This window comes from Onychostoma macrolepis, chromosome 12, assembly GCF_012432095.1.
Source record: "Onychostoma macrolepis isolate SWU-2019 chromosome 12, ASM1243209v1, whole genome shotgun sequence".
Classification (NCBI taxonomy): Eukaryota; Metazoa; Chordata; class Actinopteri; order Cypriniformes; family Cyprinidae; genus Onychostoma; species Onychostoma macrolepis.
Window position 1 is genome coordinate 22,238,097 of NC_081166.1, and position 27,525 is coordinate 22,265,621.

The 27,525-nt window shown below is 37.9% G+C and overlaps 1 protein-coding gene across 1 annotated transcript in view; it reads right to left on the minus strand.

The window, feature by feature from the left end:
- The window catches only part of grid1b (glutamate receptor, ionotropic, delta 1b), a 477,059-nt gene that overhangs the window by 71,448 nt on the left and 378,086 nt on the right, over positions 1-27,525 (minus strand). Inside the window, exons 5-6 of the mRNA XM_058794196.1 lie at positions 27,232-27,285; positions 5,106-5,279 (exon numbers count right to left, since the gene is read on the minus strand). Coding sequence (XP_058650179.1) covers positions 5,106-5,279; positions 27,232-27,285 — 228 coding nt within the window. The remainder of the gene's footprint in view (positions 1-5,105; positions 5,280-27,231; positions 27,286-27,525) is intronic.

Below are 27,525 nucleotides of genomic sequence, written 5' to 3' on the forward strand. Positions count from 1 at the left end.
TCTCTTGGTCGACTAGGCAAGACAGGTCTTGATGCTTTGGTGCTCAGGAACATGAGGGCAGGCTCCCACAAAGAAAACTGTGGGATTCTCAGAGATGCTCACACATATTTCCTTGATGTCCTCAAGGGGCTTTTTAGCTAAACCCACAACAGGTGTTTCAGGGAGGCGTTAGTTCCTACCTGGTGTTTTGCTGCTACTGGACGCAAAAGGCCTTTCAGAGTGCAGTAACTGTCCTTTCTTCAGAGGGTGTTAGGACACAAGAGGTTGTTAGTAGAGGCTGCCCCCCATAGAATGGCTGGGCACCTACTATATAACAGTTCCCTTGCTTCCAGTGTTCAGCCTTTCCCTGCTGTTGAGACATTTCAGGGTGCCAAAAGGGGAATTTTAACCCCCTCTCAATTTAACACCCATTTACAACCATTTGGCTATGTAGCGGCTTCTGCCAAATGTGTCGCCCTGGGATCTTCGGACCGTGGACAAAGGATACAGGGGCCAGTTTTAGGGGTGTGTACCGCTCATTGGTCTCTCATTTTATGCTTGGAGCTGGCATTGGATGAATTTCTCACCCTTAAGGAGGTTCTTTTGTTAACCTTGATGGGTCTTATTGGCAGAGGTGGGTAGTAACGAGTTACATTTATGTCGTTACATTTAATTGAGTACATTTTTTGGGTAACTAATACTTTTAGAGTATATTTAAAGATGGGTACTTTTACTCTTACTCAAGTAAGTTTTTAGTGAAAAAAACAGTACTTTTACTTTGTTACTGTGGGCGACACTCCTCTCATTACTTTATCTTAATGCAATACATTAAGATAATAACAAAGTGAAACATGCTACAATTTATTCCAAACGTGCCGTCTACTTTTCTCTGGGCAATGAGCAATGCCCATTCACGAATGATTCATTCTTTTGAGTCAATTCTTTCCAAAGGCTTGATCAAACCATTTGACAAACCAGTGAATTGGTTTTCAAATCAGTTTGAATGATTTGTTCAGTTCCCTGACGCACACGCTGAGTCATCTGAAGCGGTTCTCACTCAGAGTTGTATTAGATGAACACCACATGTGCTGTCTACAGTTCTACAGGTAGGCTACATTTGATTACAGTACACCATACCACTATGACAGTACCAGTTTGTTGTACCTTATACATTAAATACAATGTATAATTTCTACATTAAATAAGCTGTCACAGAGTATGAAATGAACACCCACCAAACCCGCGTTAACAACTCTGCACAGCAGCACGTGACCTGAGGAATGCTTTTCCCTAGACACAATTAACGCTTGCAGAAATATACATTTGTTTACATTTTGCAGAACAGACAGAAAAAGATCCGTCAATATGCGTTTGTTCTGTTATGTTCAAATGTTCGGTAGCGGTTATGTGAGGAGTTTTCACTCTTCTCCATGTCAGAGGTTATATATTTATATATATATATATATATATAGTGTATATATATATCATTTTTTTTTTTTTATATAATACATAATTAATAATATATAATTTAATACAATGATGCAAATCAGAATTTTCATCAGCTGTTTTCAGAGTCATATGATCCTCTAGAAATCAATCTAATATATTGATTTATTACCAGTGTTGGAAACAGTTTTGATGCTTAATATTTTTTGGAACCTGTGACATTTTGTTCAGGATTCTTTAAAGAATAGAAAGCCAAAAGAACAGCATTGATAATAAATCAACATATTGGAATGATTTCTGAAGGATTATGTGACACTGAAGACTGGCGTAAAGGCTGATGAAAATTCTGATTTGCATCACTGAAATAAACCACATTAAAAAACATTAAAAATCTTTTTGAACGGCAGTGTGTGTGTGTGTGTGTGTGTGTGTGTATATACTGTATATATACACACACACACACACACACACACACACACTACACATAAATCTTATCTATATATCTAAATAAAAATAGACTATATATACATTATATGATCCAAAGTAACTAGTAACTAAGTACTTGAGGAGTTTTTTTTTTTTAATTTGTTTTATCTGATACTTTTTTTATTCTTGCTCAAGTAACTATTCAGACTATTACTTTTACTTGAGTACAGTTTTTGGTACTTTACCCAACTCTGCTTACAGGCCAGATTACTTACCAAAACTATTATTATTATAATTAAATTATATTTTTAACATTTTTATATTATATATATATATATATATATATATATATATATATACTTTTATATATTATTATTATTATTTTTTTCAAGAAATGAACTTCAAAATGTAATTGAAGTTATGAGCTGTACGCTTCAACGATGCATACTCACTCCAGCACACTGTCTGCTGAATGTGCATCAGGAAGTGTCATCTGTCCATGACCCACCAGATTCAAATCAAACTTTCATGGCCATTTCTCATCCAAGTATGACATTTGCTGAGTGTTACAACCTGCAAGGTGTCAGTTATCATTCCAGCTGATGTATAAAACATAGTACCTGTCCCTACTGTACAGACAACCGCTTCCTGATCATTGAATGACGGGCATGCTAGTTGAGCTGACAGGTCCATACAGCAAGACATTTGTCACACTTTACTGGAACTGACCATCAGCTAATGCACGTTGGAGGTATTAGCAAAAGCTGTGTGGATGACTCCAGTGATTGCTTGTTTCTTGAGTGACAGGCAAAGGCACACAAAGGTGGATGCTTTTGTTGACAGTGCAGATTTGCAGACGAAAAGCTGACAGGTTTGTCACTGCTGTGAACAAGTGGTTTGCTTGTCAAGGTGATTAAACATCAAAGAACATTTAACCCTCATTTTCATGAATAATTTAGGCATAAGCCCCCAGAGTATGTGCAGTGCAAAGCTCAGCCATCTGTTCCGTACTATGAAACTAGTGTTCATGTGGGTTCAAATGGTTCAAGCAGATATGTGGACGTCACAGCAGAGGAGGAAAACACTTGGACACAATAACTGGGTTTGTGGATAATTGTATAATAAAAGGTTATTGCAAATGAAAATTAAATCTATGTTTAAATTGTTACATACACACACACACACACATATATATATATATTAGTGCTAACAAAATTAGCGCATTAACGCAGGCGATTAATTTTTCCAAAAATATTTAACGCAATTAGCCAGCACTCTCCCTCATCTAACACACTCAATTCAACTCGTCAGTTCATTAGTAGAGACTTTAAGACCTCAAGTCGGTCTGAAAAGGTAAAGAGATTTGAGAGAAAACACGATGAGTGTCAGATCCGCGTCATAAGCAGCAGGGACAGCTCTTCAAGAAACAGCAGGCAAATAACCTGCTGTGATGTCTGTTCATCTATATTTAATTTAGAATTTAGTGTTTGATAACTTCAGTTTCTGTAGGCTATATTTCTGCTGAAGGTCACAGGTAAATATGATATTATGTGAAGATTGTTTTAAGTTCACTTAAATTACAAATTATTTTTTAAAAGTCTAATAAATGTTAAAATCGATAGCTCTCAATTAAACTGTAATGTCCAATGGCTATAGTCAATGGTTAAATATTAGGGGGATTTTTTTTTCTTTTTTTTTCTATAGAGACATCAGTAGTATTGGTATCAGTGATACTGGCTTTCAGTCATAAAAAAAATGCCATTAAACAAATATTTAAAAAATATATACTGTCTTTATATTGTTTGCACATTAATTTGAAGATTTAATGTGAAATTATTGCAATATAAAAATATATTTAAAACTTTTGTTAAGTGGGATTAATCGCGATTAATTTCATTAAAAATGTGCGATTAATTAGTTTTTTTTTTTTTTTTTAATCGATTGACAGCACTAATATGTATATATGTACAGGGTGCAATTTGTGGAAAAACCAGAGGGGGGATGATTTTGAAAACTTTTTATAGGCTTAGGCTATAAAACTATAGGTGGAGGTTGACCCAACTACACTGCTTTTGATAGGACATAAACCATTTAAACGTGATCACAGTTTAGTAAAAACATTGTACATTATTTCCACGGTTATTCAAACAACGAATAAATTATATAGAGAAAGCGAGCCAAGAACAGTATCAACGGAGCTTTTTGAAACTCCAAATCAGTTAAACCATTGCGTCGCAAAATAATTCACTGTTTCAAAGCGCTACAATTGGATCGCGTATTGCAAATCATTTGATTCAGATCGGGACTTCAAAGCACGTATCACAAATCATTTGATTTAGATCGGGACGCCGGAGATATATATATATATATATATATATATATATATATATATTTTTTTTTTTTGGTAACATCATGACTTAACTGATCACGACATTCCATGCTTGTAGTTTCTTTCGCGATTTGATATGAAATGATACAGGCTACAGCGCGCCTGTTTTTGAAGAGCATGCGCTGCCAGCACAGTACAGTTTTCACGCTCGTTTGACTTGCACCTGGCGCTGAGGTGAAGTGGAGCGCGCATCTGAAACGTCTCCTGTTTCATGTGCTCGTAAAGATGTTCTGCGACTGAATAAATGCACTTCTTGGCAAGAAAAATGACGTTAAATAATTTTAACACGTTAAACTGAAAAAATTAATCACCTGTGTTAACGCGCTAATTTTGACAGCACTAATATATATATATACATATTTAAATATGTATATATATATATATATATATATATATATTTAAATATATATATATATATATATATAAATATCAAATATTTAGTAAAGTCTTTCAGTACCAAACTTAACCCATTTTTATTGAATAAATGCAGCCTTGGTGATCAAAATTAATGAAATAAATAACAGCATCTCAGAGAATGCATAAAAACAAACTATTGTGAAACAAACAAACAAACAAACAACAACAACAACAAAAACCTCTACACACTATAACACACTTTTAACTAAAACTAAAACGATAAAACCCAACATAAGGGCAAGTTAAAAATGAATAAATTAGCAGTAAAAGTTTAAAAAACAAACAAACAAACAAACACTGTTTTAGCTGAGAGTTTGTGTCCCCATGTCTTTAAAGGCTGAAAATCCCTGACTTAACTTTGCTTGTTTTAAGAGGTTGGTTTGAGATTGCGTATGGATTTGAACTCCATCAGCAACCTGATGATGATGCTGTTTCTATGGTTACTGACCTCCAGCGATTGCAGATAGCCCTCCTGAGGGTCGCAGAGCAGTGAGGAGATACGGTGGTTGTTCCTCATACAGCTCACACTGCTATCCTTCCACAGAGGGAAAATTTGCCTGACGACGGTCATCCTTCCCAAGGAACTGTGGGCCAGCTCCATAATCTCAGTATCACTGATCTCCTAAACTCACACAGAAACAAAATACAAATAAATCATACTTCTTTATGAAACAGGTCAAATCACAGTCATGCTGATATAGAGCGATATCACACAGCTACTTTGTGATATTGTTCATTTATATATTATATATTGCATTGGTGAATAATCTATATGGTTAGAAATAAAAAAAAATAATAAAAAAGTATATCTTTAGAATAGGGAACACATGTTCACAAAGGGGGGTGGGAGGGCTGTCATCATAATTAAATTAAATCTTGCCAAATATTTGAGGGTGCTATATATGGTTTGCCTGTATTATGCTGTTAGCTTAGCAGAATGCTAACATCAAACTCAGTTAAAAACTAACTATAGATCAAGACTCATGTGCTTCACATTAGAAGTGCTGGTTGTCTGGTGCACACCAATATAGAAGGTTTCATATCATATTTTATTTTGAATTAAGACATTATTATATTAATTATTATATTAATTATTACATTATTAAATTATTATATTAACCATAGGCTTTGGCTGTATTGTGCGCAATGTAGACAGCATTCAAATGAGGTTTATTATGAATAAATGTTAAAGTACATAAAATAAAATAGGCCAACAAGAAAACATTTTTATCCATCCCACAGTCTTGTAAGTATTTGTATATTATTATTATTATTATTATTATTATTATTATCCTATATTATTGATTATATTTTTATTTGTATAAAAATATATATTATTTGTAAATAATAGCCTACTGTAAATGTTTGACATGCTAATAAAGCTTTGATTATGCTGACCAGAATTTTTACTGGAATGCAGTTTAAAGGTTGAATTTAACATATTTAATTTTATTTCGGCTAATTGTTAGACTATAATTATAAATACTATAGTGTTTCGTTGAGGAATGAATCATTCACGTAGTTTCATTTGTAAATGAAAACACAACATGTTCAATTATCATGACAAATGGGCATAAATACAATCATAAAGTCAAAACTTTACTGGCATAATTGCCAGGTGTTTAGTATTTTCAAAATATATGGTAGCAAATACTAGCATAATTATACAGAACGTTAATTAGGTAAAGCGATACACAAGTTAAAGGAAATAATTATATATAACAACAAATATAAACATGATAATAATAATAATAATAATAATAATAATAATAACAATAATAATAATAATATTAAATGAAATGTTTAATGTTAATAAAAATGTTTTATCCATTTATGATAATCCCGGTTTCTATGGTCACACAGATTTGTTTACACATCAAACTTGTTTCCTCAACATAATAAGTCATGGCCACGAGAAATGGATGTCGTTCCTCAACATAGCATCTTGGAGCCACGACTTAACATGGCATGGCCACAACATAAGGATGAACCAAAGTGAACTGAACATGTCCCTCCTGGTCACCATAGATGACATATATCAATATCAACAGCTCAATATGTTTATGAAAATGAAGTTATAAGTTTTTTTTTTTTTTTTTTTTGGAATACACACACACACACACACACACACACACACACACGCACACACACACACACACACACACACACACATATATATATATATATATATATATATATATATATATATGAATTACGATTGTCTTTTAAAATGAGAGAAAAGGAAGTGGCAAAGGAAAATGGCATGATTATTATTTTATAGCATGCAGGACATTGAGGAAAGAGGGACTCAGAGAAGAATATGAAACAATGAATATATAAGCAATTTTGAAGCAGTATCGGGAAGGCTGTGCAACTTTAGCTGAGTATTATTATTGCAAATAGGGTTATTTAAATATATATATATATATATATATATATATATGTATATATATATATACACACACACACACAAAATGGCAAGCCAATTAAAGGCAATGGAAATGGTTTTCAATAGGAGAACAAATTCATGGAAAAAATAAGGATTGTACCCCTCTGACATCTTTTGAGTGTAGACATTTGAGACAAAGGGATTGTTTGAGAAGAATTCACAACATTATACATAATAGTTATCTACAGTTATTTAACTGTATGTTGCATCTTGTGAAGATATTTGGTGAACACATTCAAATACAGTATCTCATACTGGTACACTTCAAATCATAGCCAGTACTGCTAATCCTTTTTTTTTTTTTTAACTGTTAAATAGATAATCTAAGATCAACGGCAATTTTCATTGGCTGGGTTATGCTGGTGCTGTTAATCAGAAAAAGTGGTTCAGCTAGACTAACATGGTATGTCTGGTGACTGACCAAAAAAGCTAGATATTTAACCTAAGAAATCTGGTAGGGACAACAGCATAACTAGAATCTAGTGGTGACCCCTAACAGTCGAAGATTCGATGCTTCGATAGGAGGAGCATGATTCGACTATCAATCTCATAGTCGAATATTCGCAGAAGTGTTATGATCATGCCATTTTGGCTATATGGGGGTGCTCAATGTCTGATTTCACATAGAACAACCGGTTACCCTTCAGAAACTCGAGCTGTGTCGAGACGCTTTGGGAACGCCTTCAGCGTGACCATACTCTGAATCACGTGTGTAATCAGTCCAGTGGATGGGCGAGACGTCATGGGCAGAAGGATACAGCATGTGCGGTGGATACAGCAGCAGCTTCTGTCATTCAGCGACAGAGCATGTGAGATGAGCTGAGCGGTGAGAATTTCCACTCCCCGCTCACGTGGTTGTTCGCTCCCCCCGCTCAAAGTTGCACCAGACCGCTCCGCTCAATTCCGCTCCCCACTCACCTACAATTTCATCCCGCTCCGGTGAAATCGATCCACGCTAGCTCACATTTAAAATTCCTCTGCATGCCTAACACCTGCCGTTTTCAACAGAAGCCTTACGCCTAGCACACACTGCCTGCGTGGCGGACGTGGAGCGGGTTTGTTGCGTGACTGCTGCGAAAAAAATCCGCTTCACTTCTATTCTGTCGCAGGGCCACGGTTGCGGTGTGGTTGGACTGCACCTGATACGCGCGTGTTCCGCAGGCAGTGTGGCTGCACTAATCTGTTAACATAGGCGCGGAAAGGAAAATCACCACGCAGTAAACCCGGAAGAAATCCAGGCAGCAAACCCGGAAAAAATCCGCTTCACTTCTATTCTGTCGCAGGGCCAAGGTTGCGGTGTGGTTGGACCGCACCTGATACGCGCATATTCCGCAGGCAGTGTGGCTGCACTAATCTGTTAACATAGGCGCCACGCAGCCTACATACTATAAAGAACTCTACTCTCAACTCTCTGGACACTCAGTGTCCGAATTCACTCACTCGTTTCATTCACTCCTTCAAGTGAACTGTATGAATGGACTAATGTAGGGAATAGTGAATGAGAGTACAGGGGGCGATTCCGGATACAGCCTATATTTTGCATGCTCCGCTCCCCGCTCGCTCCCCGTTCCGCTCCGCTCACATGCTCTGTTCAGCGAAGCGCTCTGTGTGTGTCAGTCTTATTTATTGTTGTCTGTCCCAGTAAAAGCATAAGCCATGTCAAAGCGAAAGACAAGCAAATAAGGGTGAGAGCAGACAGCATTTTACACTGTGTTCCTCCCTGCCCGCGCTACATTACGGATGGGGATACACACAGTTTATGTGTTGTTTGTTTGGGAGTACGCTTCGAGGAGTGTGTCCGTGTTTGTGATCTTGCGGTCCCAATAAGCTAGCAGCTCTAAGTACACCAGAGGTCAGTCTGAAGAGACTGATTCCCTTAGTAGACTATTTGGCAGCATGGACATTTCTGCCAAATGTGTCTCAATGGGTCCTGCACACTGTAGAAAGAGGCTACCGAATCCAGTAAAACAGCTTTCCTCCACCTCATTTCAACGGATTCATCCCCACTCTGCTATCTAACGTGGCACATCTACTGCCTGGAGGTGCTGGTCGTGTTTCTTGCATTGAAACACTTCCTCCCTGACCTAGGAGGCCACCGTGCGTTGGGTGCACTGACAACACAGGGGTGGTTTCTTACATCAATCACCAGTGAGGTCTGTGTTCACGCCCTCTTTACAGGCTGGCGCACCAGATCCTTGTGTGGGCCCTCCTTTCGGTCACTGCACGTGTTGTTAGGTCTCCTCTCGCTTCAGATAGTTTTCAAGGCCTCCACTCGCCAGAGCTCGGTTTAGAGAGTCATCATGCAGAGGCTGACCAGAGAGCTCGACCATTTCTGCGAGTGTCATCAGGTCTCCTCTCGCTACAGAGAGTTATTGAGGCCTCCGCTCACCTGAGCCCCTGGGAGATGGAGGCTCCACCCCGAAGTCATCTGGAAACAGACTTGGCCGAGGCTTCGTCTGTACACCTCCCCAGATCGCACGGCTCCTGGGAGTTCTGGAGAGAGTGCGCCAGACGGGTAGTCCCAATCTGGCCGGGTTGAGCACGCTTCTCGGACCTAATTTCCCTTCTCGATTGCTCTCCGTGGGAGATTTCCATCAGGAGGGATCTCCTCTCTCAGGCGGGGCCTTCCCCCCGCCCGGAGTTTTGGAACTGTGGCTGTGGGCCCTGAGGGGGCACAGCTCATAAGTTCCGGTCTCTCAACTGAGGTTGCTGAGACCATTCATCCATTGGACTGACCCTCCAGCACAGACCCTCCCTGAATCCCCTGACTGCTTTTGACCATAAGTCAATGTTGGTATCAACAAGAAAAGACAGATATACGTTGACCAGACCTCAACAAACCTACACCACGAACATCCCCATGACCCCATAACAACTCCCTTTTCTTCACTGCATTCCAAGAGAATGCGCGCCTCTTTTCTCTTACAACAAAAGAAACTCTAGTTACACAGAGGATCTTTAACTCTCTGGGGTCGGCTGTCTCGCCGGTGAGACCAACTCGTTTTTTTTAAGATCAGTGCAAAAGACACTAAAAATACTCTGTTGATTTTGGTCACACAAATAAGTGTTATACATCAATCGAAACTGTTAAGTGTCTACTTTTTTTTTGTGTACACTCACAATAACAACACAACTTTGTGCTTTTGGAAAAATAATAAAACAAACAGGGTGCGCTCTCTGTCTTCTCCGTCTCCGCGAACTGTTTTTAGAAACACGTCACTAAAATGAACTGTAACTCAGCAAATACTCAACACAGAGACATGGAAGTTATATCTATAGAAAGCTTGAAGTGTCTACTTTGAAATGAAAGTAGTTCATTGTGTTCTTATCGAAAACAAACATTCTGTGATGAAGTAATCCGTATGAAACCAACACGATGTTCAGTCTGTCCAGTCTGACTCATTATCTCTAATGTGATCCTGCCCCCGCGCGGCTCGCGCCGTTCATATGTAAATAGCCGCGTGGTAAGTGCGCACGTGCAAACGGCCAACACAAACAAAGAGACGAGATCCTCATCGCGGCTACTGTTTGTTTCTGGAAGAAGAGGCTCTGAGTAAAGGCAGGATTTCCATCGAAAGAAGAACACGATTTCATCCAGAAGAGGAGATCAATCTGATGAGTAAGTAAGGTTTTTTTTTTTTTTGCATTAGTTAACGTTTTATTGTGTCATAAACTTGAACAGATTTACTAACAGTTAGTTGGGTTGTTCCCAAACGACAACATGATGAATGCTACGCATCTAAGAATGTTTAGACCATGTTTATTATTAATACTCTGTTCACAAATATATTTTAATAGCGTGCTAAACAATAATAATTAGTTTCTCAGATATAAAATACCATTTTTATAGTACAAAGTACATTCTTTTATTGTACAAAGCATGCTTGAGTCTGTGGCTACAGAATCATATCATAGGCTACTATAAAATCATACATACTAGACTATATGACTACAAAATCATAGTTGGGTTTTTCCCAAACTATAATTCCTGACTACAATGTTTGAAATCGTGTAAAACATTTTGAATATGAAAGGCAATTCATTGTATTTAAATTTCACACATGTTGAAATTGTTTATTAACAATGTTTATTATTAATAGCCTACTCTGTTCAGAAATAGATTTTAATAACGTGCTAAACAATAATAATTAGTTTCTCAGATATAAGATTTCTTTCTCTTTTTATGATAGTACAAAGCATGTGTGAGTATATGGCTACAAAACATATATATATATATATATATATATATATATATATATATATATATATATACAGATGTTCCTGATATTAACATGCTCAAAAATGTTTTTTTTTTTTGTTTTTTTTGGTTGTTTATATTTTGAATCAGATACCAGCACCAGATGTATCCTGATGTCTCTTCAAACTGTTTTCCTCTGAGAGCGCTGCACCAACATCAGATGTTCAACTACACTGATATTCTATGTTAAAACAAGCTCCTTTTCTACTGATTATGTTTTTTCTTCTTGAATCCATGGAAAGAAGTAGAAACACTTAAATAAAACACGTAAATATCAGGTATGATTTACTTGTTTCACTTGTTAGACAGAATCTGTTGCAGGAATGACTCAGTTCACATCTCTGTGGTTAGATCAGTGTGCACAATAATGTGTCTTTGACCTTCATTATGTATGTTTTGATTATACTGTGTTGTAAATAAAATACAAATAATTTAAAAAAACCCTTTTTTCAATCTCCTCACATTCTCTCTTACCTGCCTCAAAGTCACAGTCACACTGATGGGCCATCAGGGGCCATTAGGGGAGGGCCCTTTGTCTCTCAGGTGAGACTCACTTAATATTCATGGTCATTGCCACTCCTTCGCATATAGACCCTCGATCACAAAACATGTCTTGAAAATTTTAAATCAATATATTGTTTTCTGTGAATGAGTAAGCAGAATGATTTTCACATAATTTTGAAGTAAATATTCTAGCCTACAAGACTGATTACTCAAAAGTCTTATTCACAACTATTTAGTGTGGGTTTTAAGGCCTTATTTCAGCTACATTTTTTTCCCAAAACTTACTAACCACGCATAATATTTTTTTTCTAAAAAATGCAAACATGTACATCCATCTTGGTCACATATTATTGTAGCACAGCTTGTGCTGAATACAAAAATAAATTACATGTTGGTCAATAGTATGTTTTAAGTAGCTGAAATAAGCACAAATATCAGGGCATGTCAAAACATCTCAAGGGCCCCAAAATGACCCCAGAGGGTTAAAGACAATTATTCACTTCCATTGCTATTAGAGAAAGTGTATCAACAAATGACATGTTTGATGTCTTATATATATCTATATATATGCTTGGTGTTTTATGTTATGCATGGTGTGTTTTAGTTTGATCTTTGCCTTATAACTGTCTTTTGAATAGATAGCCGTGTGTAGTATTGGGTTAAAACTTATTTCAGATGCAGGAAGTTGCCATGAATTTTATGTCTCGTATGAATGATGAATACTTTTATAAGAAGTTATTAAGAAATGTTCCTCACATGATGGATGAAACATTAAGATAAGGTATGCACGAAAAGAAGCGATGCTGGGCGGGGCTCCGCCCTACAGAGACAATGTGATTGGACCAAACAGTGAATGGGATGGACTCAAATCAGTCCGATAAAACAGACACCCAACTTTGCAAACTGCTGGAAAAACTTGGGCGTTGCTCCCCCTGATCGCGCTGCGAAGCATTCGCAGACTTAACATCTAGCTGATCATGTCAAAGAACTAAACACTTCGTCAACTTCTGACCAAAGAAACTTGCAAAGCCTGCAGCGTAAAAACTTCAAAGCCTTGCCATTCGCGCGCTGCCAGGAAGCCATCCAATCCAAAAGAGGATTCCCCAAGTGACGTCACAAGACAATGACACATCAGTGCAAAAGGAGCTCTGGGATTCCCTCAAGCAACCCTCCAGAGAAGAACAGCCTTCAACTCAACTCAAAGCAAGTAAACAAACAAACAAACAATCTCTATTTGCTGAGCTGATTTGAATGAATCTTTAAAAGATAACGATAGTCAAGTCCTCTGTGTGTGACGTCTTCAGGTCGTCTTTATTCTCAGGAAAGAGTATACGTTAACCTTAACTTTCTTCAAACTGCTTTCATCTTGCCATAACATGTGTATGTGTGTATGTGTTTTGTTAGTATTGTATCATAGAATAGCAAATAAACTCTCGATTCATTTATAATGAATGGTCTGGTGCCGTGATTTTCAAATTTGAAATTATTTGCCAAAGATCGTGTTACCTGTTGCTCAAAATTTCCAAACGAATTCTGTATTATTATCGTGGCCACGAGATAAAAAAAATTGCTAAAATATACTAGTTTAATGCTCGCTGGCTCGAGTCGTTAAGAAAGTATAAATTATACGTTTTGATTAATACCAATTAATCAGATCCAGCGAATCTCTATGATTAGATTTCCTAAAGCTAAAATTCAAAATAAAAGCTTAAATGAGGAGCTAATCAAATTTATTACATATGAATAAGAGCTAATTCAATTACATGTATGTGAATTGAGGCTATAGAGCACCCTTTCTAAAGCACCCTCACTATTTAATTCTGGAACCAGGCCTGGATAAAAATAGCTGTATTTGAGCAGTTTTCACAGCAGTTCCTATTTATACAATTGCATGGAGTTTTATGTGGCAGTAAGCTATGCTTCAAAGTCGAAAAAAAAAAAAAGCAGGATATTTGTTAATTACCTCCGTGAAAATCTCTATACAGTTAGAGTAACCATGCACATGGGCTTCTTCGAATACTCCTTGCATCTGTTGATTTCATCTGATGGATATTTGGTTTTATTTAGTGCAAATCTTCAGTGTCATTGCCTCTGATAAAGTAGGCCTAATAAACAAAATTGATATGCGGCCAGATGATGGTATCTATATTTTAATAAAAATATAACACATTATTTATCATATTTGTATCTGCAAGGCGTCTGTTACACATTTTCCTTTTATGTTAACGTCAGTATTTATGACTGTTGAATGTCTGACTACTTGACTCTCGGTAATGTATTTTGTTGGCTATCGGCAAGATTCAACAATTCTGAATCGACTATGAAAATCCCTAGTCAGGGACACCCCTACTAGAATCCAAAACACAACTTATACTGGTGACCAGGAAGGCTGGTCATTTTTATATAAGCTAAAGATTCCTAAACTTCCAACCCAGGCTCACTGGAAAACATGTCTGTGAAAAATAACATACCACCTACACTAAACCTAACTGAAAGTGTTAACAAAAGCAAATGTGAGAGAAAAATGCATTTGCTCATTTCACATGACTAATATCTACATTGTAAATGTATTGCTGTACCATTTGAGCCATAGTCCCCCCAAGTTCAGCAGCATCCACTTCAAATCAGTGAAGGCAGCCGATGCTCATGCATTGCGTGCGGAGATCACAGTCCTACTGTTGAAGGACGCAATAGAGCTGGACCCTCCAGCCGGACCCTTGATCCTTCTGCACCACAGACCATATCTGCAGTTTGCGTTCAAAGGACCTGCATATCAGTACAAGGTACTGCCTTTCGGGCTGGCCCTGTCTCCCCATGTCTTCACGAAAGAGGAGGGAGCTCTTGTTTCCCTGAGAGAGCAAGGTGTTTGCATTCTCAACTATCTCGAAGACTAGCTTATACTAGCACAGTCTCAGGATCAGTTGTGCGAGCACAGGGACCTGGTGCTCAGGCACCTCAGCCAATTGGATCTTCGGGTCAACTGAGAAAAGAGCAAACTCTCCCCAATGCAGAGTATCTCTTTTATTGGTATGGAGTTGGATTTGGTCGATCAGACAGCATGCCTCACAAAGGAATTTGCTCAGTCGGTGCTGAACTGCTTGAATACATTCAAAGGCAGGACAGCGGTCTCACTGAAACATTTTCAGAGGCTCCAGGGGCATACGGCAGCTGCAGCGGCAGTCACGCTGCTGGGGCTGCTCCATATGAGACCGCTTCAGCACTAGCTCCATGGCCGAATCCCGAGGTCTTCATTGCTGCTATTTCCACAAATCATGACCCTGTGGAGGGGAAGACTGTTGGAAAGCACAACCTAATCATCTTAGGGGGCGAGAAGGTTGAATCCTCCTCGTCCTCCCTCTATACCCTCTTGGGACCTGACTCTGGTGCTCAGAGCACTACAGCAGGGCCCATTTGAGCCTTTGCAATCAGTCGAGCTGAGGTTTCTTTAAATGAAAACCCTGCTCCTGGTTTCATTGGCCTCCATCAAGAGGGTAGGGAACCTGCAAGCATTTCCGGTCGACGAACTGCACCTAGAGTTTGGGTTGGCTGACTCCCAGGTAACCCTGAGGCCCCAGCCCGGCTATGTGCCCAAGCTTCCTACTACTCCTTTCAAGCATCAGGTAGTGAACCTGCAAGAGCTGCCCCTGGAGGAGGGAGACCCAGCCCTAGCTTTGCTCTGTCCTGTCCATGCCTTAAGATGGTACATGGACTGGACACAAAGCTTTAGGACCTCAGAACAACTCTTTGTCTGTTATGGAGGCCAGCAGAAGGGGAATGACGTCTCCAAGCAGAGGATGGCTCAATGGATAGTGGGTGCCATCGCCCTGGCTTATCAAGCAGCTCACTCTACCAGAAGTGTTGCATCCTCCTGGGCGCTGGCTCGTGGCTCCTCGCTGACAGATATTTGTAGAGCTGCGGGCTGGGCGACCCCCAACACATTCAATAGATTCTTTAGCCTTTGTGTTGAGCCGGAATTCTCCTGTGTTCTCAACTCAAATGGGTAGAAGCACCGAGAGGCCCCGGCTAGTGTTGGCTTGCTAAACTGCTCCAGAGTGTCCATACTGTAGGCCCTGTCAAGCTCCTCCTTCCCCTCGGCAGCCAGACATGGCGGAGTGTCTGGTGCCAGACCCTCACTCGATGAATCCGTGACAACCGGTAGAGGGCTGGGTGCCATATGTAGTGAACTAAGTGGATCCCATATGTGTATTGGGTAGGGATTCCCAATTCGTCAGTCGACGTGGCGTCGAAAGTGTCAGACTGAAAGGGAATATCTCGGTTACGTATGTAATCCTCGTTCCCTGAAGGAGGGAACTGAGATGTAATTTCCCCTCATCACAGCTGCTGTACCAACGGTGAGCGGCCGGGTCCCCAGCTCTGCTCCTCAGCGAAAACCTGAATATGTGTTGCACCTGCTGCTTATTTATACTTGCGCTGTGATCAGCGACAGCTGCATGCCCATGGGAAAGAAAAATCAAAAGTGAGATCTCTTTAACATCTCAAATATTTCTCCTAGACAGAAATGAGTTTACTTTAAGATCAAATGGAGATTTTTGCTTGAATCTCCTGCTTCCCAAACTTGTCTCCTGAGTTAAAAACTCTAACACTCTCACAATGGTCTCCTTTAAAGCTTTAAAAGAGATTTCAGCAACATCACACACTGTGCTCAGACATTTCTCCTAGTCTAAAGATTCTGGTGGTCTCACATTTGTCTCCTTTAAAGCTTTAGAAGAGAAGAATGACAATAAAGCTCAACTTGAACTTGAACTTGAAGAGATCCAGGGCAGGTCAGGCAGTCTACGGAGTCACAGCGGAGCAGGGAGCCCGGGCGGACATGGTGGATCAGGGGACTCGGGAGGCCATGGCGGGGCTGGAGACTCGGAAGTCCATGGCGGGTCTGGAGACTCGGTAGGCCATGGTGGGTCTGGGGACTCAGGAGGAGCGGGCACTTGAGGGCGCTTTCGAGGAGCGGGCTCTGGAGGGCGCTCTGGGGCTGGAGCCTGCACTTGACTCTGGTCAGGGGCTGGAGTCTGCACTGGAGGGCTTGACTTCCCCGCGGATGGCGGGCTTGAGTGTGCTGTGGACGGCGGGCTTGAGGGAGCCGTGAACGGCGGCGTGCTTGAGAGAGCCGCGGACTTATTTCCGCGGCCTAGATTCTGAGAGTTAGTAGACATGTAGTTACAAAGTTACTTATAGTTAGTAGAATGTCTAAAGTGGACTATCGAAATAAAGTGTGACCTATATTTATATATAATATAAATTATATGAATATATACATGTACATATTGTCAAAATATATAATGTATGTTTGTGTCTTTATATATACACATAATAAATATACACAGCACACATACATATTGTCATGATGCACATACACGAGGGAAGCAAGGAGATGAGGATGAACTCAAATAATAGTCTTTAATCCAAAACTCAACATAGGCAAGACAAGGCAAGGCTGGGACACACAGGACACACACAGGACACACAGCTGAACGAAATCATATTAACTAATCAAACTAAAAAACTTTTCTTTTTTTTTTGGATGTGATTAATCGTTGCCCAGCACTCAGATAAATTACACATTTAAACAAGTAACCCTTGTTATTCTGAAATGTTTAATGTTATTAAATGATAGTTTTAGCATTTACAATATTAGTAAAAGTTTAACATTTCTCCTAAAATAAAACTGAAGACATCTTAAGACAAAGCTGATATCTCAATGAGACATATAAGAGAATCACCCCTTAGTATCCTGAGCATACAGTAAACTCAGTCAGAGCCATAGCCTTGTGGACAGCATTGATGTGAAACCACAACCATATCTCAGACAGCATGGGTTTGAATCCCAGCTAAAAGTACTTTTCTGCTCCTGTTCAATTCCTGACCATTAAAGGTGAAAATAAAAAGCAACCTCTGAGCAGTAAGACATTTTTATGGAGTCTTGCAAGAGATTACAGCAATACAATAAAGAGATCTCCCATGTTTCTTACACGTTTCCCTCCCATTGTCATTTTGGATTCCTTTCTTTCAGAACTTTCTCATGTCTCAGATGTGTTTACTTTTATTTCTCGTAAGGATTTTTAGGAGAAACATCTGAGACACTGTTGAAACTAAAATGAGAAATACATGATAATCACAACTAAGTCTCCTGAGGTTAGAAAGAGCAACCACTGAGCAATAAAATATTCCTATAATGGAGTCTTGATAGGGATTGCAGTGAGACAATAAAGAGATATTCTGTTTTCTTGCACCACATTCACAGTTTTGACTCTTTTGTTTTCAAATATTTCTCATGTCTCATTTGTGTCTACTTTCTATTTCCAAGGAATTTTAGGAGACACATCTGAAATGCTGTTGACACTAAAATGAGAGATACAGGTGCTGGTCATATAATTAGAATATCATCAAAAAGTTGATTTATTTCACTAATTCCATTCAAAAAGTGAAACTTGTGTATTATATTCATTCATTACACACAGACTGATATATTTCAAATGTTTATTTCTTTTAATTTTGATGATTAGAACTTACAGCTCATGAAAGTCAAAAATCAGTATCTCAAAATATTAGAATATTACTTAAGACCAATACAAAGAAAGGATTTTTAGAAATCTTGGCCAACTGAAAAGTATGAAAATGAAAAGTATGAGCATGTACAGCACTCAATACTTAGTTGGGGCTCCTTTTGCCTGAATTACTGCAGCAATGCGGCGTGGCATGGAGTCGATCAGTCTGTGGCACTGCTCAGGTGTTATGAGAGCCCAGGTTGGTCTGATAGTGGCCATCAGCTCATCTGTATTATTGGGTCTGGTGTCTCTCATCTTCCTCTTGACAATACCCCATAGATTCTCTATGGGGTTCAGGTCAGGCGAGTTTGCTGGCCAATCAAGCACAGTAACACTATGAGTCAATGAACCAGCTTTTGGTACCTTTGGCAGTGTGGGCAGGTGCCAAGTCCTGCTGGAAAATGAAATCAGCATCTCCAAATCACCACTGACTGTGGAAACTTCACACTGGACTTCAAGCAACATGGATTCTGTGCCTCTCCACTCTTCCTTCAGACTCTGGGACCCTGATTTCCAAATGAAATGTAAAATTTAATTTCATCTGAAAAGAGGGCTTTGGACCACTGAGCAACAGTCCAGTTCTTTTTCTCCACAGCCCAGGTAAGATGCTTCTGACGTTGTCTCTGGTTCAGAAGTGGCTTGGTAGCCTTTTTCCTGAAGACGTCTGAGCATGGTGACTCTTGATGCACTGACTCCAGCTTCAGTTCTCTCCTTGTGAAGCTCTCCCAAGTGTTTGAATCAGCTTTGCTTGACTGTATTCTCAAGCTTGCAGTCATCCCTGTTGCTTGTGCACCTTTTCCTACCCAAATTCTTCCTTCCAGTCAACTTTGCATTTAATATGCTTTGATACAGCACTCTGTAAACAGCCACACCTTTCAGTAATGACCTTCTGTGACTTACCCTCTTTGTGGAGGGTGTCAATGTTCGTCTTCTGGATCATTGCCAAGTCAGCAGTCTTCCCCATTATTGTGGTTTCAAAGAACAAGAGATACCCAGAATTTATACTGTAGGGATGGTCATTTATTCAAACTCAAATGTAAATATTCTAATATTTTGAGATACTGATTTTTGACTTTCATGAGCTGTAAGCTCTAATCATCAAAATTAAAAGAAATAAACATTTGAAATATATCAGATATACCAGTCTGTGTGTAATGAATGCATATTATATACAAGTTTCACTTTTTGAATGGAATTAGTGAAATAAATCAACTTTTTAATGACATACTAATTATATGACCAGCACCTGTATATGAGAATCTCATCTAAGTCTCCTGAGCTTAGGAAAAGCAACCACTGAGCAATAAATTTTTCCTACGGGTGCAATCATCGCATGCCAATGTGCGTTGGCTCGTTTAGTTTACACTCAAAGTAGATTGGTCTCTCTATCGAGATCCCTAATTTATATAATATAATTATATAACAATGGCCAATATAATATTGTTTGTCCTGTTTTAGATTTTTGCATTTACAGTCATCAGTTGCAAAGTCAAGATGGCAGATACTATGTAAATAAATTAGGCTAAACAGCTCTGTTGCTGAAATATTTATGCTCAAGGTGGTGTTCAGCCATTATTCATAATCCAGCCTGAAAACTTCCACATGTACACTCAAAAAAATGCTGGGTTGTTATTATTATTCTAATTATTTTTATTTATTTATGTATGCATGCATGCATGTATGTATTTATTTATTTTTTGCTTGTTGGATACTTTTATTGTGTTATTTTTATTTATTTATTTACTCAGGTGATGTGTAGATTTTCTGTAGCTGCTTGGTCTTTTTTATTGTCAAAAACACTTATGAACCCCCTCAGATACCTACCCAACGCTGGGTCAGTGTAACCCAATGTTGGGTAAACTGTGCTAAACTGGTTAAAAATTGATTTGTCAGCAGTCATTTTGTGTTCTGTTCTAAGAGGAAACTTGACTGATGGGAAACTTCCTGAATGAAATTAAGGTATGTATTACATTGTATTCCTATCAAATTATTTCTATATAAATAGGATAATGTCTGTAGTCTCAGATTTTTCCTTTTTTGTGTTTAAATGTACATCACAGCTAACGTCTGCTTGGAACGCAAGCCTTCTACAAGTGCAGCATCTACACTAAAAGTGAACAGCATGCCGGGCCAGTGCCACCATGGAAGTTTCATCTCCCGCCAAATGTGCGACCAGGGCTGAAACACAATGCAGCTTTTATATGTAGAAACATTTCTGTGCGCTCCACTTACGACAATATGAGCGCTATTGATCCAGTGGTCACGCTATGTGTTTGACGGGATGAAACTTAAATGTCTGACACACACACTTATATATACATATAGTCATGGCCAAAAATATCGGCACCCTTGGTAAATATGATCAAAGAAGGTTGTGAAAATTAATCTGCATTGTTAATCCTTTTGATCTTTTATTTAAAAAAATCACAAAAATCTAACCTTTCATTGGATAATAAGAATTTAAAATGGGGGGAAATATCATTATGAAATAAATGTTTTTCTAAAATACACGTTGGACACAATTATTGGCACCCCTAGAAATTCTTATGAGTAAAATATCTCTGAAGTATATTCCCATTCATATTCACAATCTTGAGCACTCCAGGGTGATTATGAACATGAAATTATCCAGCCATGGTTTCCTGTTTTACAGAAATATAAATAGGAGGGAAAACAAAGCCCAAATTCCCTTAATCATCCATCACAATGAGAAAAACCAAAGAATATATTTCTGATGTGCAGCAAAAGATAATTGAGCTTCACAAATTAGTGAAGTGGCTTTAAGAAAAGAGCTAGAGCAGTGACAATTCCCATTTCCACCATCAGGGCAATAATTAAGAATTTCCAATCAACATAAAATGTTACGAAACTGCCTGGAAGAGGACGTATGTCTATATCGTCCTAATGCACGGTGAGAAGGAGAGTTTGAGTGGCTAAAGACTCTCCAAGGACCACAGCTGGAGAATTGCAGAAAATAGTTGAAACTCGGGGTCAGAAGAAAAAAAAAAAAATGAGTGGGGTGAACTGAAGAGAAGAAGCACCAACATGGAGCTGGGAATCGAAAGGGTCTGGAGTGATTCTGGATGAAGGAATGGTCTCTGATCTCTTGTCAGGTGTTTTCTAACCTTATCAGGCATTATAGGAGAAAATTTTGAGCTGTTAAACTGGCAAATGGAGGTTTCCAAAAGTACTGAATAAAAGGGTGCCGTTAATTGTGGCCAATGTGTATTAGATGATGTGTAATATCATGATTCATGATGATATTTCCCCCCATTTTAAATTCTTATTATCCAATGAAAGTTAGATTTTTGTGAATTTTTTTATTAAAATATCAAAAGGATTAACAATGCAGATTAATTTTCCCAAACTTCTTTGATCATATTTACCAAGGGTGCCAATATTTTTGGCCATGACTGTATAGATATATGTATAAGTGCATTTTTATTATTTTAAAAACAAAATAGAGCAGTGACCCAGAACTAAGCCAAAAAACAACCCAGCAAATGGCTTAATAAAACCCAACAAGCTGGGTCAAAATAACCCAGCATGTGTTCTGTTCAATATTTACACAGCACTGGGTTGCCAAATAACCCAAAAATGATTGTTTTTAACCCAGTATTTTTAGAGTGTATATGAAATTGTATGAGAGAGACACCTTTTTTTTTTTTTTTTTTTTTCAAAAGGACTTGAGCTATATTTCCTGCAAAAGAAGAAAAACAGACAGTACAAAAAGAGACCTTAAAATCTAACATCCTTTTCCCATTCCAATGTATGTCCTCTTATATTCCCCATGCAACTCTTGGTTCAAAGGATATATGTTTACGCTAAAAGCCTACTAGTGTTCTCTCTGCACTGATGGGTTTGTGATGCTCCTTGTAATTTCACAGTCTGCCGTTTCAAACATCTGGGGAGAAAGCAGTACCTTCTGCCAACATGTTCTCACTCCCAACTCGTCACATATGGATGCTTGGTCAGGATCCCTTGGAGTCACTTTTTTAGTACACTAGATACCCTTTTAGCGTGATTTACCTTCGTGCAGGGAACCCCATTGCTTTCAACTGTATCTGATCCAGATGCATTTAATTCTTTATATGCATTTGTAAAAGTATAAATTATTTATATAAAAAAGGTATCAAATTGGTGGCTAATTCAAAATAAAATAAAATTGGCCACTAGGAGATTGTGATGAATGGTATTAATAAATGTAAAGTAATTTGCACTTGTGGAAATGTGTGGAATAATGATCATCAAGTTCAGAAAGTAAAAAATAAAAGTAAAACATTGTCACTATGACTATTCTGCCCAGCAGTGATGTTTGATTCATGAACAAATTGCTATTTTGAACCAGTTCTTGTCAGTAAACAGGGTAAACCCAATCGGACTGAATTGTTTGAAACTGTATCCCGAGTTAGCACTGATCCACAAGCCACTCCATAAATTAACTTTCTAAACCAAACTGAGCTCTTAAGTGTGTCTGACACTATAACTCAAAGGGAAACAATAAAAACTTAGACCTATCAATATCCATCAGTAATTCAATGTGCAGAAGCATCACTGAAAGTAATAGTGATAGTAATAAGCTCCTCCATTATTATGACTTAATAGGTAAAGGTGATTATGCCTGCATTTACACTGCAGTTTTTGATGCCCATTTCCAATTTGTATGCTATATCTGATTTTTTTTACATCTTCTGGATCACTTGAACAATGCAATATAAATACACCCTTTAGGCTCTACTGTGTTTGAGTGTACACACACAATGGCAGTTGCAACTGTAATAGAACTGCTGAACTTATTCAGGTTAACCAGATTATGCTTTGGAATCCCAGTAAGTAATTTAAAAACATTATAATTTATTTTTTGTGTTGTTTTTATATCTTGAATAGCTTATTATAACATTACAAAACCAAAAAGTAAGTTAAAGCATAAGGTAGTGTATCATTAAACCCCATGTTCAGTGCAAAAACTACTGTTCGGCTAATGAGAAAAACAATGTCCACTTTAGACAGGTGAGTGATATTTTTTAAGGAAGATTATGACAGATTTTGTTCTTGGCTCCAACATTAATAGAAAAAGCATCATGTACTGTGTGATTTCTGAGATAAATGTGACCCTGGACCACAAAACCAGTCGTAAGTGTCAATTTTTTTCGAAATTGAGATTTATACATCGTCTGAAAGCTGAATAAATAAGCTTTCCATTGATTTATGGTTTGTTAGGATTGGACAATATATGTCCGAGATACAACTATTTGGAAATCTGGAATCTGAGGGTGCAAAAAATAAATAAATAAATAAATACTGAGAAAATCGTCTTTAAAGTTTTCCAAATGAAGTTCTTAGCAATGCATATTACAAATCAAAAATGAAGTTTTGATATGTTTACGGTTGGAAATTTACAAAATATGTTCATGGAACATGATCTTTACTTAATGTCCTAATGATTTTTGGCATAAAAGAAAAATCAATAATTTTGACCTATACAATGTATTTTTGGCTATTGCTATAAATATATCCCAGCGACTTAAGACTGGTTTTGTGGTCCAGGGTCACAAATGTGTTCAACGCACATGTATTCTTAGAATAGCTCCGTTTTCTCTTTTTGAGGTCAACTACTATCATTGCAGAGTAACAGAAGAGACTATTTATGAGGAAATTAATTATTTTAAGTTTTAGTCTCACTGTTTGTCAGATGAGTGGCAATGGGAAAGAAGTAGACAATATTACCTAGTGTCTGCTTATTCAAATTCAATCACATCTATGCATTGTGTAGTCAGCAGGAGACGATGTTGATGCAACATGTGGTGCTTCACAGCATGTTTAACAGGAAGACATCATCCTTCACAATTAACTTAAACAAAATCTGGGCCTTCCACAACTCACAGATTGACTTACTGAAATTTCAATCACATTTGATCGATTAAACACCATCTGCTTTTGTGTAATTTGCTTTTAACATGCATCAAAGATGATTGTTGAATGTTTTTGTGCTGGTTATAATGGCTGCAATACGTGGGAACGCTTCTCCCCAGGAGGGGCGATCTGCTGTATTACAAGCCTCTGTTTATGTCATTACGGACACAGCATTTTAAACCGGCCGTTTCTCAGTAGGTTGAATAAAATTGCATCATTTCATCATCATTATTATGCTGATTTGATCCACCACCATTTTTTTGATTCAGGACACGTCCTGGCCAGGGTTTCAATATTGCCTAAAACATCCAAAGAAGTTTGACCAATAACAAGCAGGTGGCGCTGCGCATGAGAAAGTGAGATCTACAGAGAAAGATCAAAGCGATGCAAATAAGCGCACGTGTTTGTTCGTTAGTTCGTTTGACTTGAAGCGTTGCTGCGCACCGATCAAATAAGACATCAAAGTAGGCACGAGAGCATAAGGAGCCGTCTGCTCTGCTCTCTATACCTCTCATGAGTAGGCTTGTTTGAGATGCGCCTTGCCTCGCCTGAAATGTAGGCGAGAGTAGGCGGCTGCAGTGAGGGGAGGAGTGAAATAAGCGCAGTCAAGACGGACAGTTCTGCCCTCTCGAAGTCAAAGGCGGATATCACGTTATTCTCACTCATATGCTGTGCTGCTGACAAACATGATATGATTTCAGTTCTGTTGCTTTTATATGAATATAAATATGATGAACAAGACACTCAAAGTGCTTGCTATTTAATTCCATATGAAAGTCCTATTTATCATCCATTTTTATTTTAATTCAAACATGTATTTTAGATTTTTATTGAAAATATGACAACAATCACACAGAGATCACACTGTCATAGTGTTTGGGAATATTCATGCACAATTTAAATACATAATCGCATGAAATCAGATAAAAAAAAATAAAACATTTTAGAAGAGAACACAGCATCACGGTTGTCTGAACCAATGAGGATTAAGCTGTGTCGTCAGTCGTTTCCCATCATGCTTTTGATCAGTGCAGTTGGTGGAGAGCAACTGTGTGCGACTGCTCAATCCGACACAGCCGCCTCGCCGTCGCGAGAGTTTTTTGGCACATGTCAACATGACATCAGAGCAAGGCAGATGTAACTCGGACACTTTTCTAACCGGCATGCATCTCGCGGTGATCACCGGTGATCGGTTCTGCGCAGATTTTGCTCATCTCATACAAGCCTAATGTCACACAACGATTGACATGAACAGTGCAAACAGCCAAAACCTGGATATTTTAGGCAATATAGAAATCCTGGGAAGGATGCGTCCTGTAAAAATGGCCCGTATGGTCACCCTATCTTTAATTTTGTCATGTCATCTGAATATTAGCATTTGTGAGATTTAATAAGTTGAAACAGTTTTTAAGTTAATTCATCTAATTTCTGGAAATTAGTCATCTTTGACACTGTGTTATGTCGAATATATATTTATATATTAATTAAATATATTTTTGTGTCTATTTGTTAATGAGGGATTAGTGGACTGATGTTTGTTTGTTTGTGTGTTTATTTATTTTTTTATGGTGTTATTGTTCAATAATTCCAATAGGTTAGACAATACATTTTAGGCATCTTTGCTATTCCTTAAGCTCTACAGGATAATTGAATTAAATCATAAATTTGATTTCACAGTACTGTTAGTATGTTATTATGACATATATTCAAATAAAACATGGGAAACGCATGCATGTACATGCAACAACCATATGCATACACAGTATTATCTATTCAGTTTAAGTAAATGCACATTGTTCTTACATTTTCTCGAATACAAAATTTTTTCGAGTCATGTGTACCATCTCTTGTGCCCATCTCATCTCCAGAACAGAATAATACTGTATAATTTAATTTAATTTAATTTAATGATTTTTTTTTTTAATTCTAAATTTAGATTATGTTTTGCACTTGCAGTATTATGTCACCTCACCGTTTTTTTTATTTATTAAATCAAATTATTAAATGAAATACAAATGCTTATTTCAAGCTATAAGTGATTTGTAGGGTTACATTTGATACTGTTACCACATGCATGGATTTTATGAGGGGACTTTTTTTGTTGGAATGGGTGTTTCAGTTCAGCAGGAAGTACTTTTACTGTGTAAATGCACTTGCACCTTATCAGTAAGGCAGAGAGTTGCCATTTTGTGGTGAGTGCCTCAGGGGTGTGGTACACTCCTGTAGCAAAACAGTGGACTATAGGCAACGTTTTTTCTTTTACATCGTTTTATGTTTTCCAGTGAATTTTGCTGTTATGTACTCCTTCTAGGATCACGTACGGATTACTTTTTGTACTTTTGTAGAATCCAGTAGTCCAGAGTAGTTGACGTGAGTTTTTTTTGTTGTTGTTGTTGATCTGCCATTTTGTGTGTAGCTATGGATTATTGGGATTTATCCAATACCTCTCCTCTTGCTTTATGGACTGAATTGTTCTTTGTTTATTGTTTATCTAATTCATACTGATATGGAAAAGTTTCTTTTTTCTTTCTTTTTTCCTTTCCTTTTGTTTTGTTAAGCTGCTGAAAGGTGTCAAGTACATATAAGTATTAAGCCTGCCAGAATCAAGTAACGGTAAAAATCTGTTACAACCTAGTACTCTGAACCAATTATAGAGATTGGGAATTGTTTCATGCAAATTTAGTTTGACAGAGATTTGTGTGGGTGCCCGATTTGCATAATTCCCACTGTATGTTTGAATATTGTGGTAAATTTCAGACTGCCACGAGCAGAAATAATCTATTACTGCATGCAAACCCAAATTACATAAAAAAATAAAAAAATAAGACTGAAATAGAGTGCAATTAATAGAAGAAAGCAGATGAACATAAATAAGATCTTTCCTTACCTCATTCACAAACACCCAGTGACTGTCTTTAGAGGCCAGGTTAGTCTCCACAGCCTATAGAGACACAAATATAGAATAAATCAATGTGAGCAATGTGTAGCAGGAGTAAATTAGCTACCTGACATTACAGAGATGGCTTGAAGAAAGATGAGAGAAGAAGCATCTATATCTGCTGGATGGACAAAATAAACCATACTAGACCTAGTAATGTTTATCTTTAGGCTGGTCACTGTGCAAAAAAAAAAAAAAGTCAATCAGTGCAATCAGTGTTCAAAAAGCAAAGCCAAAGCAAAC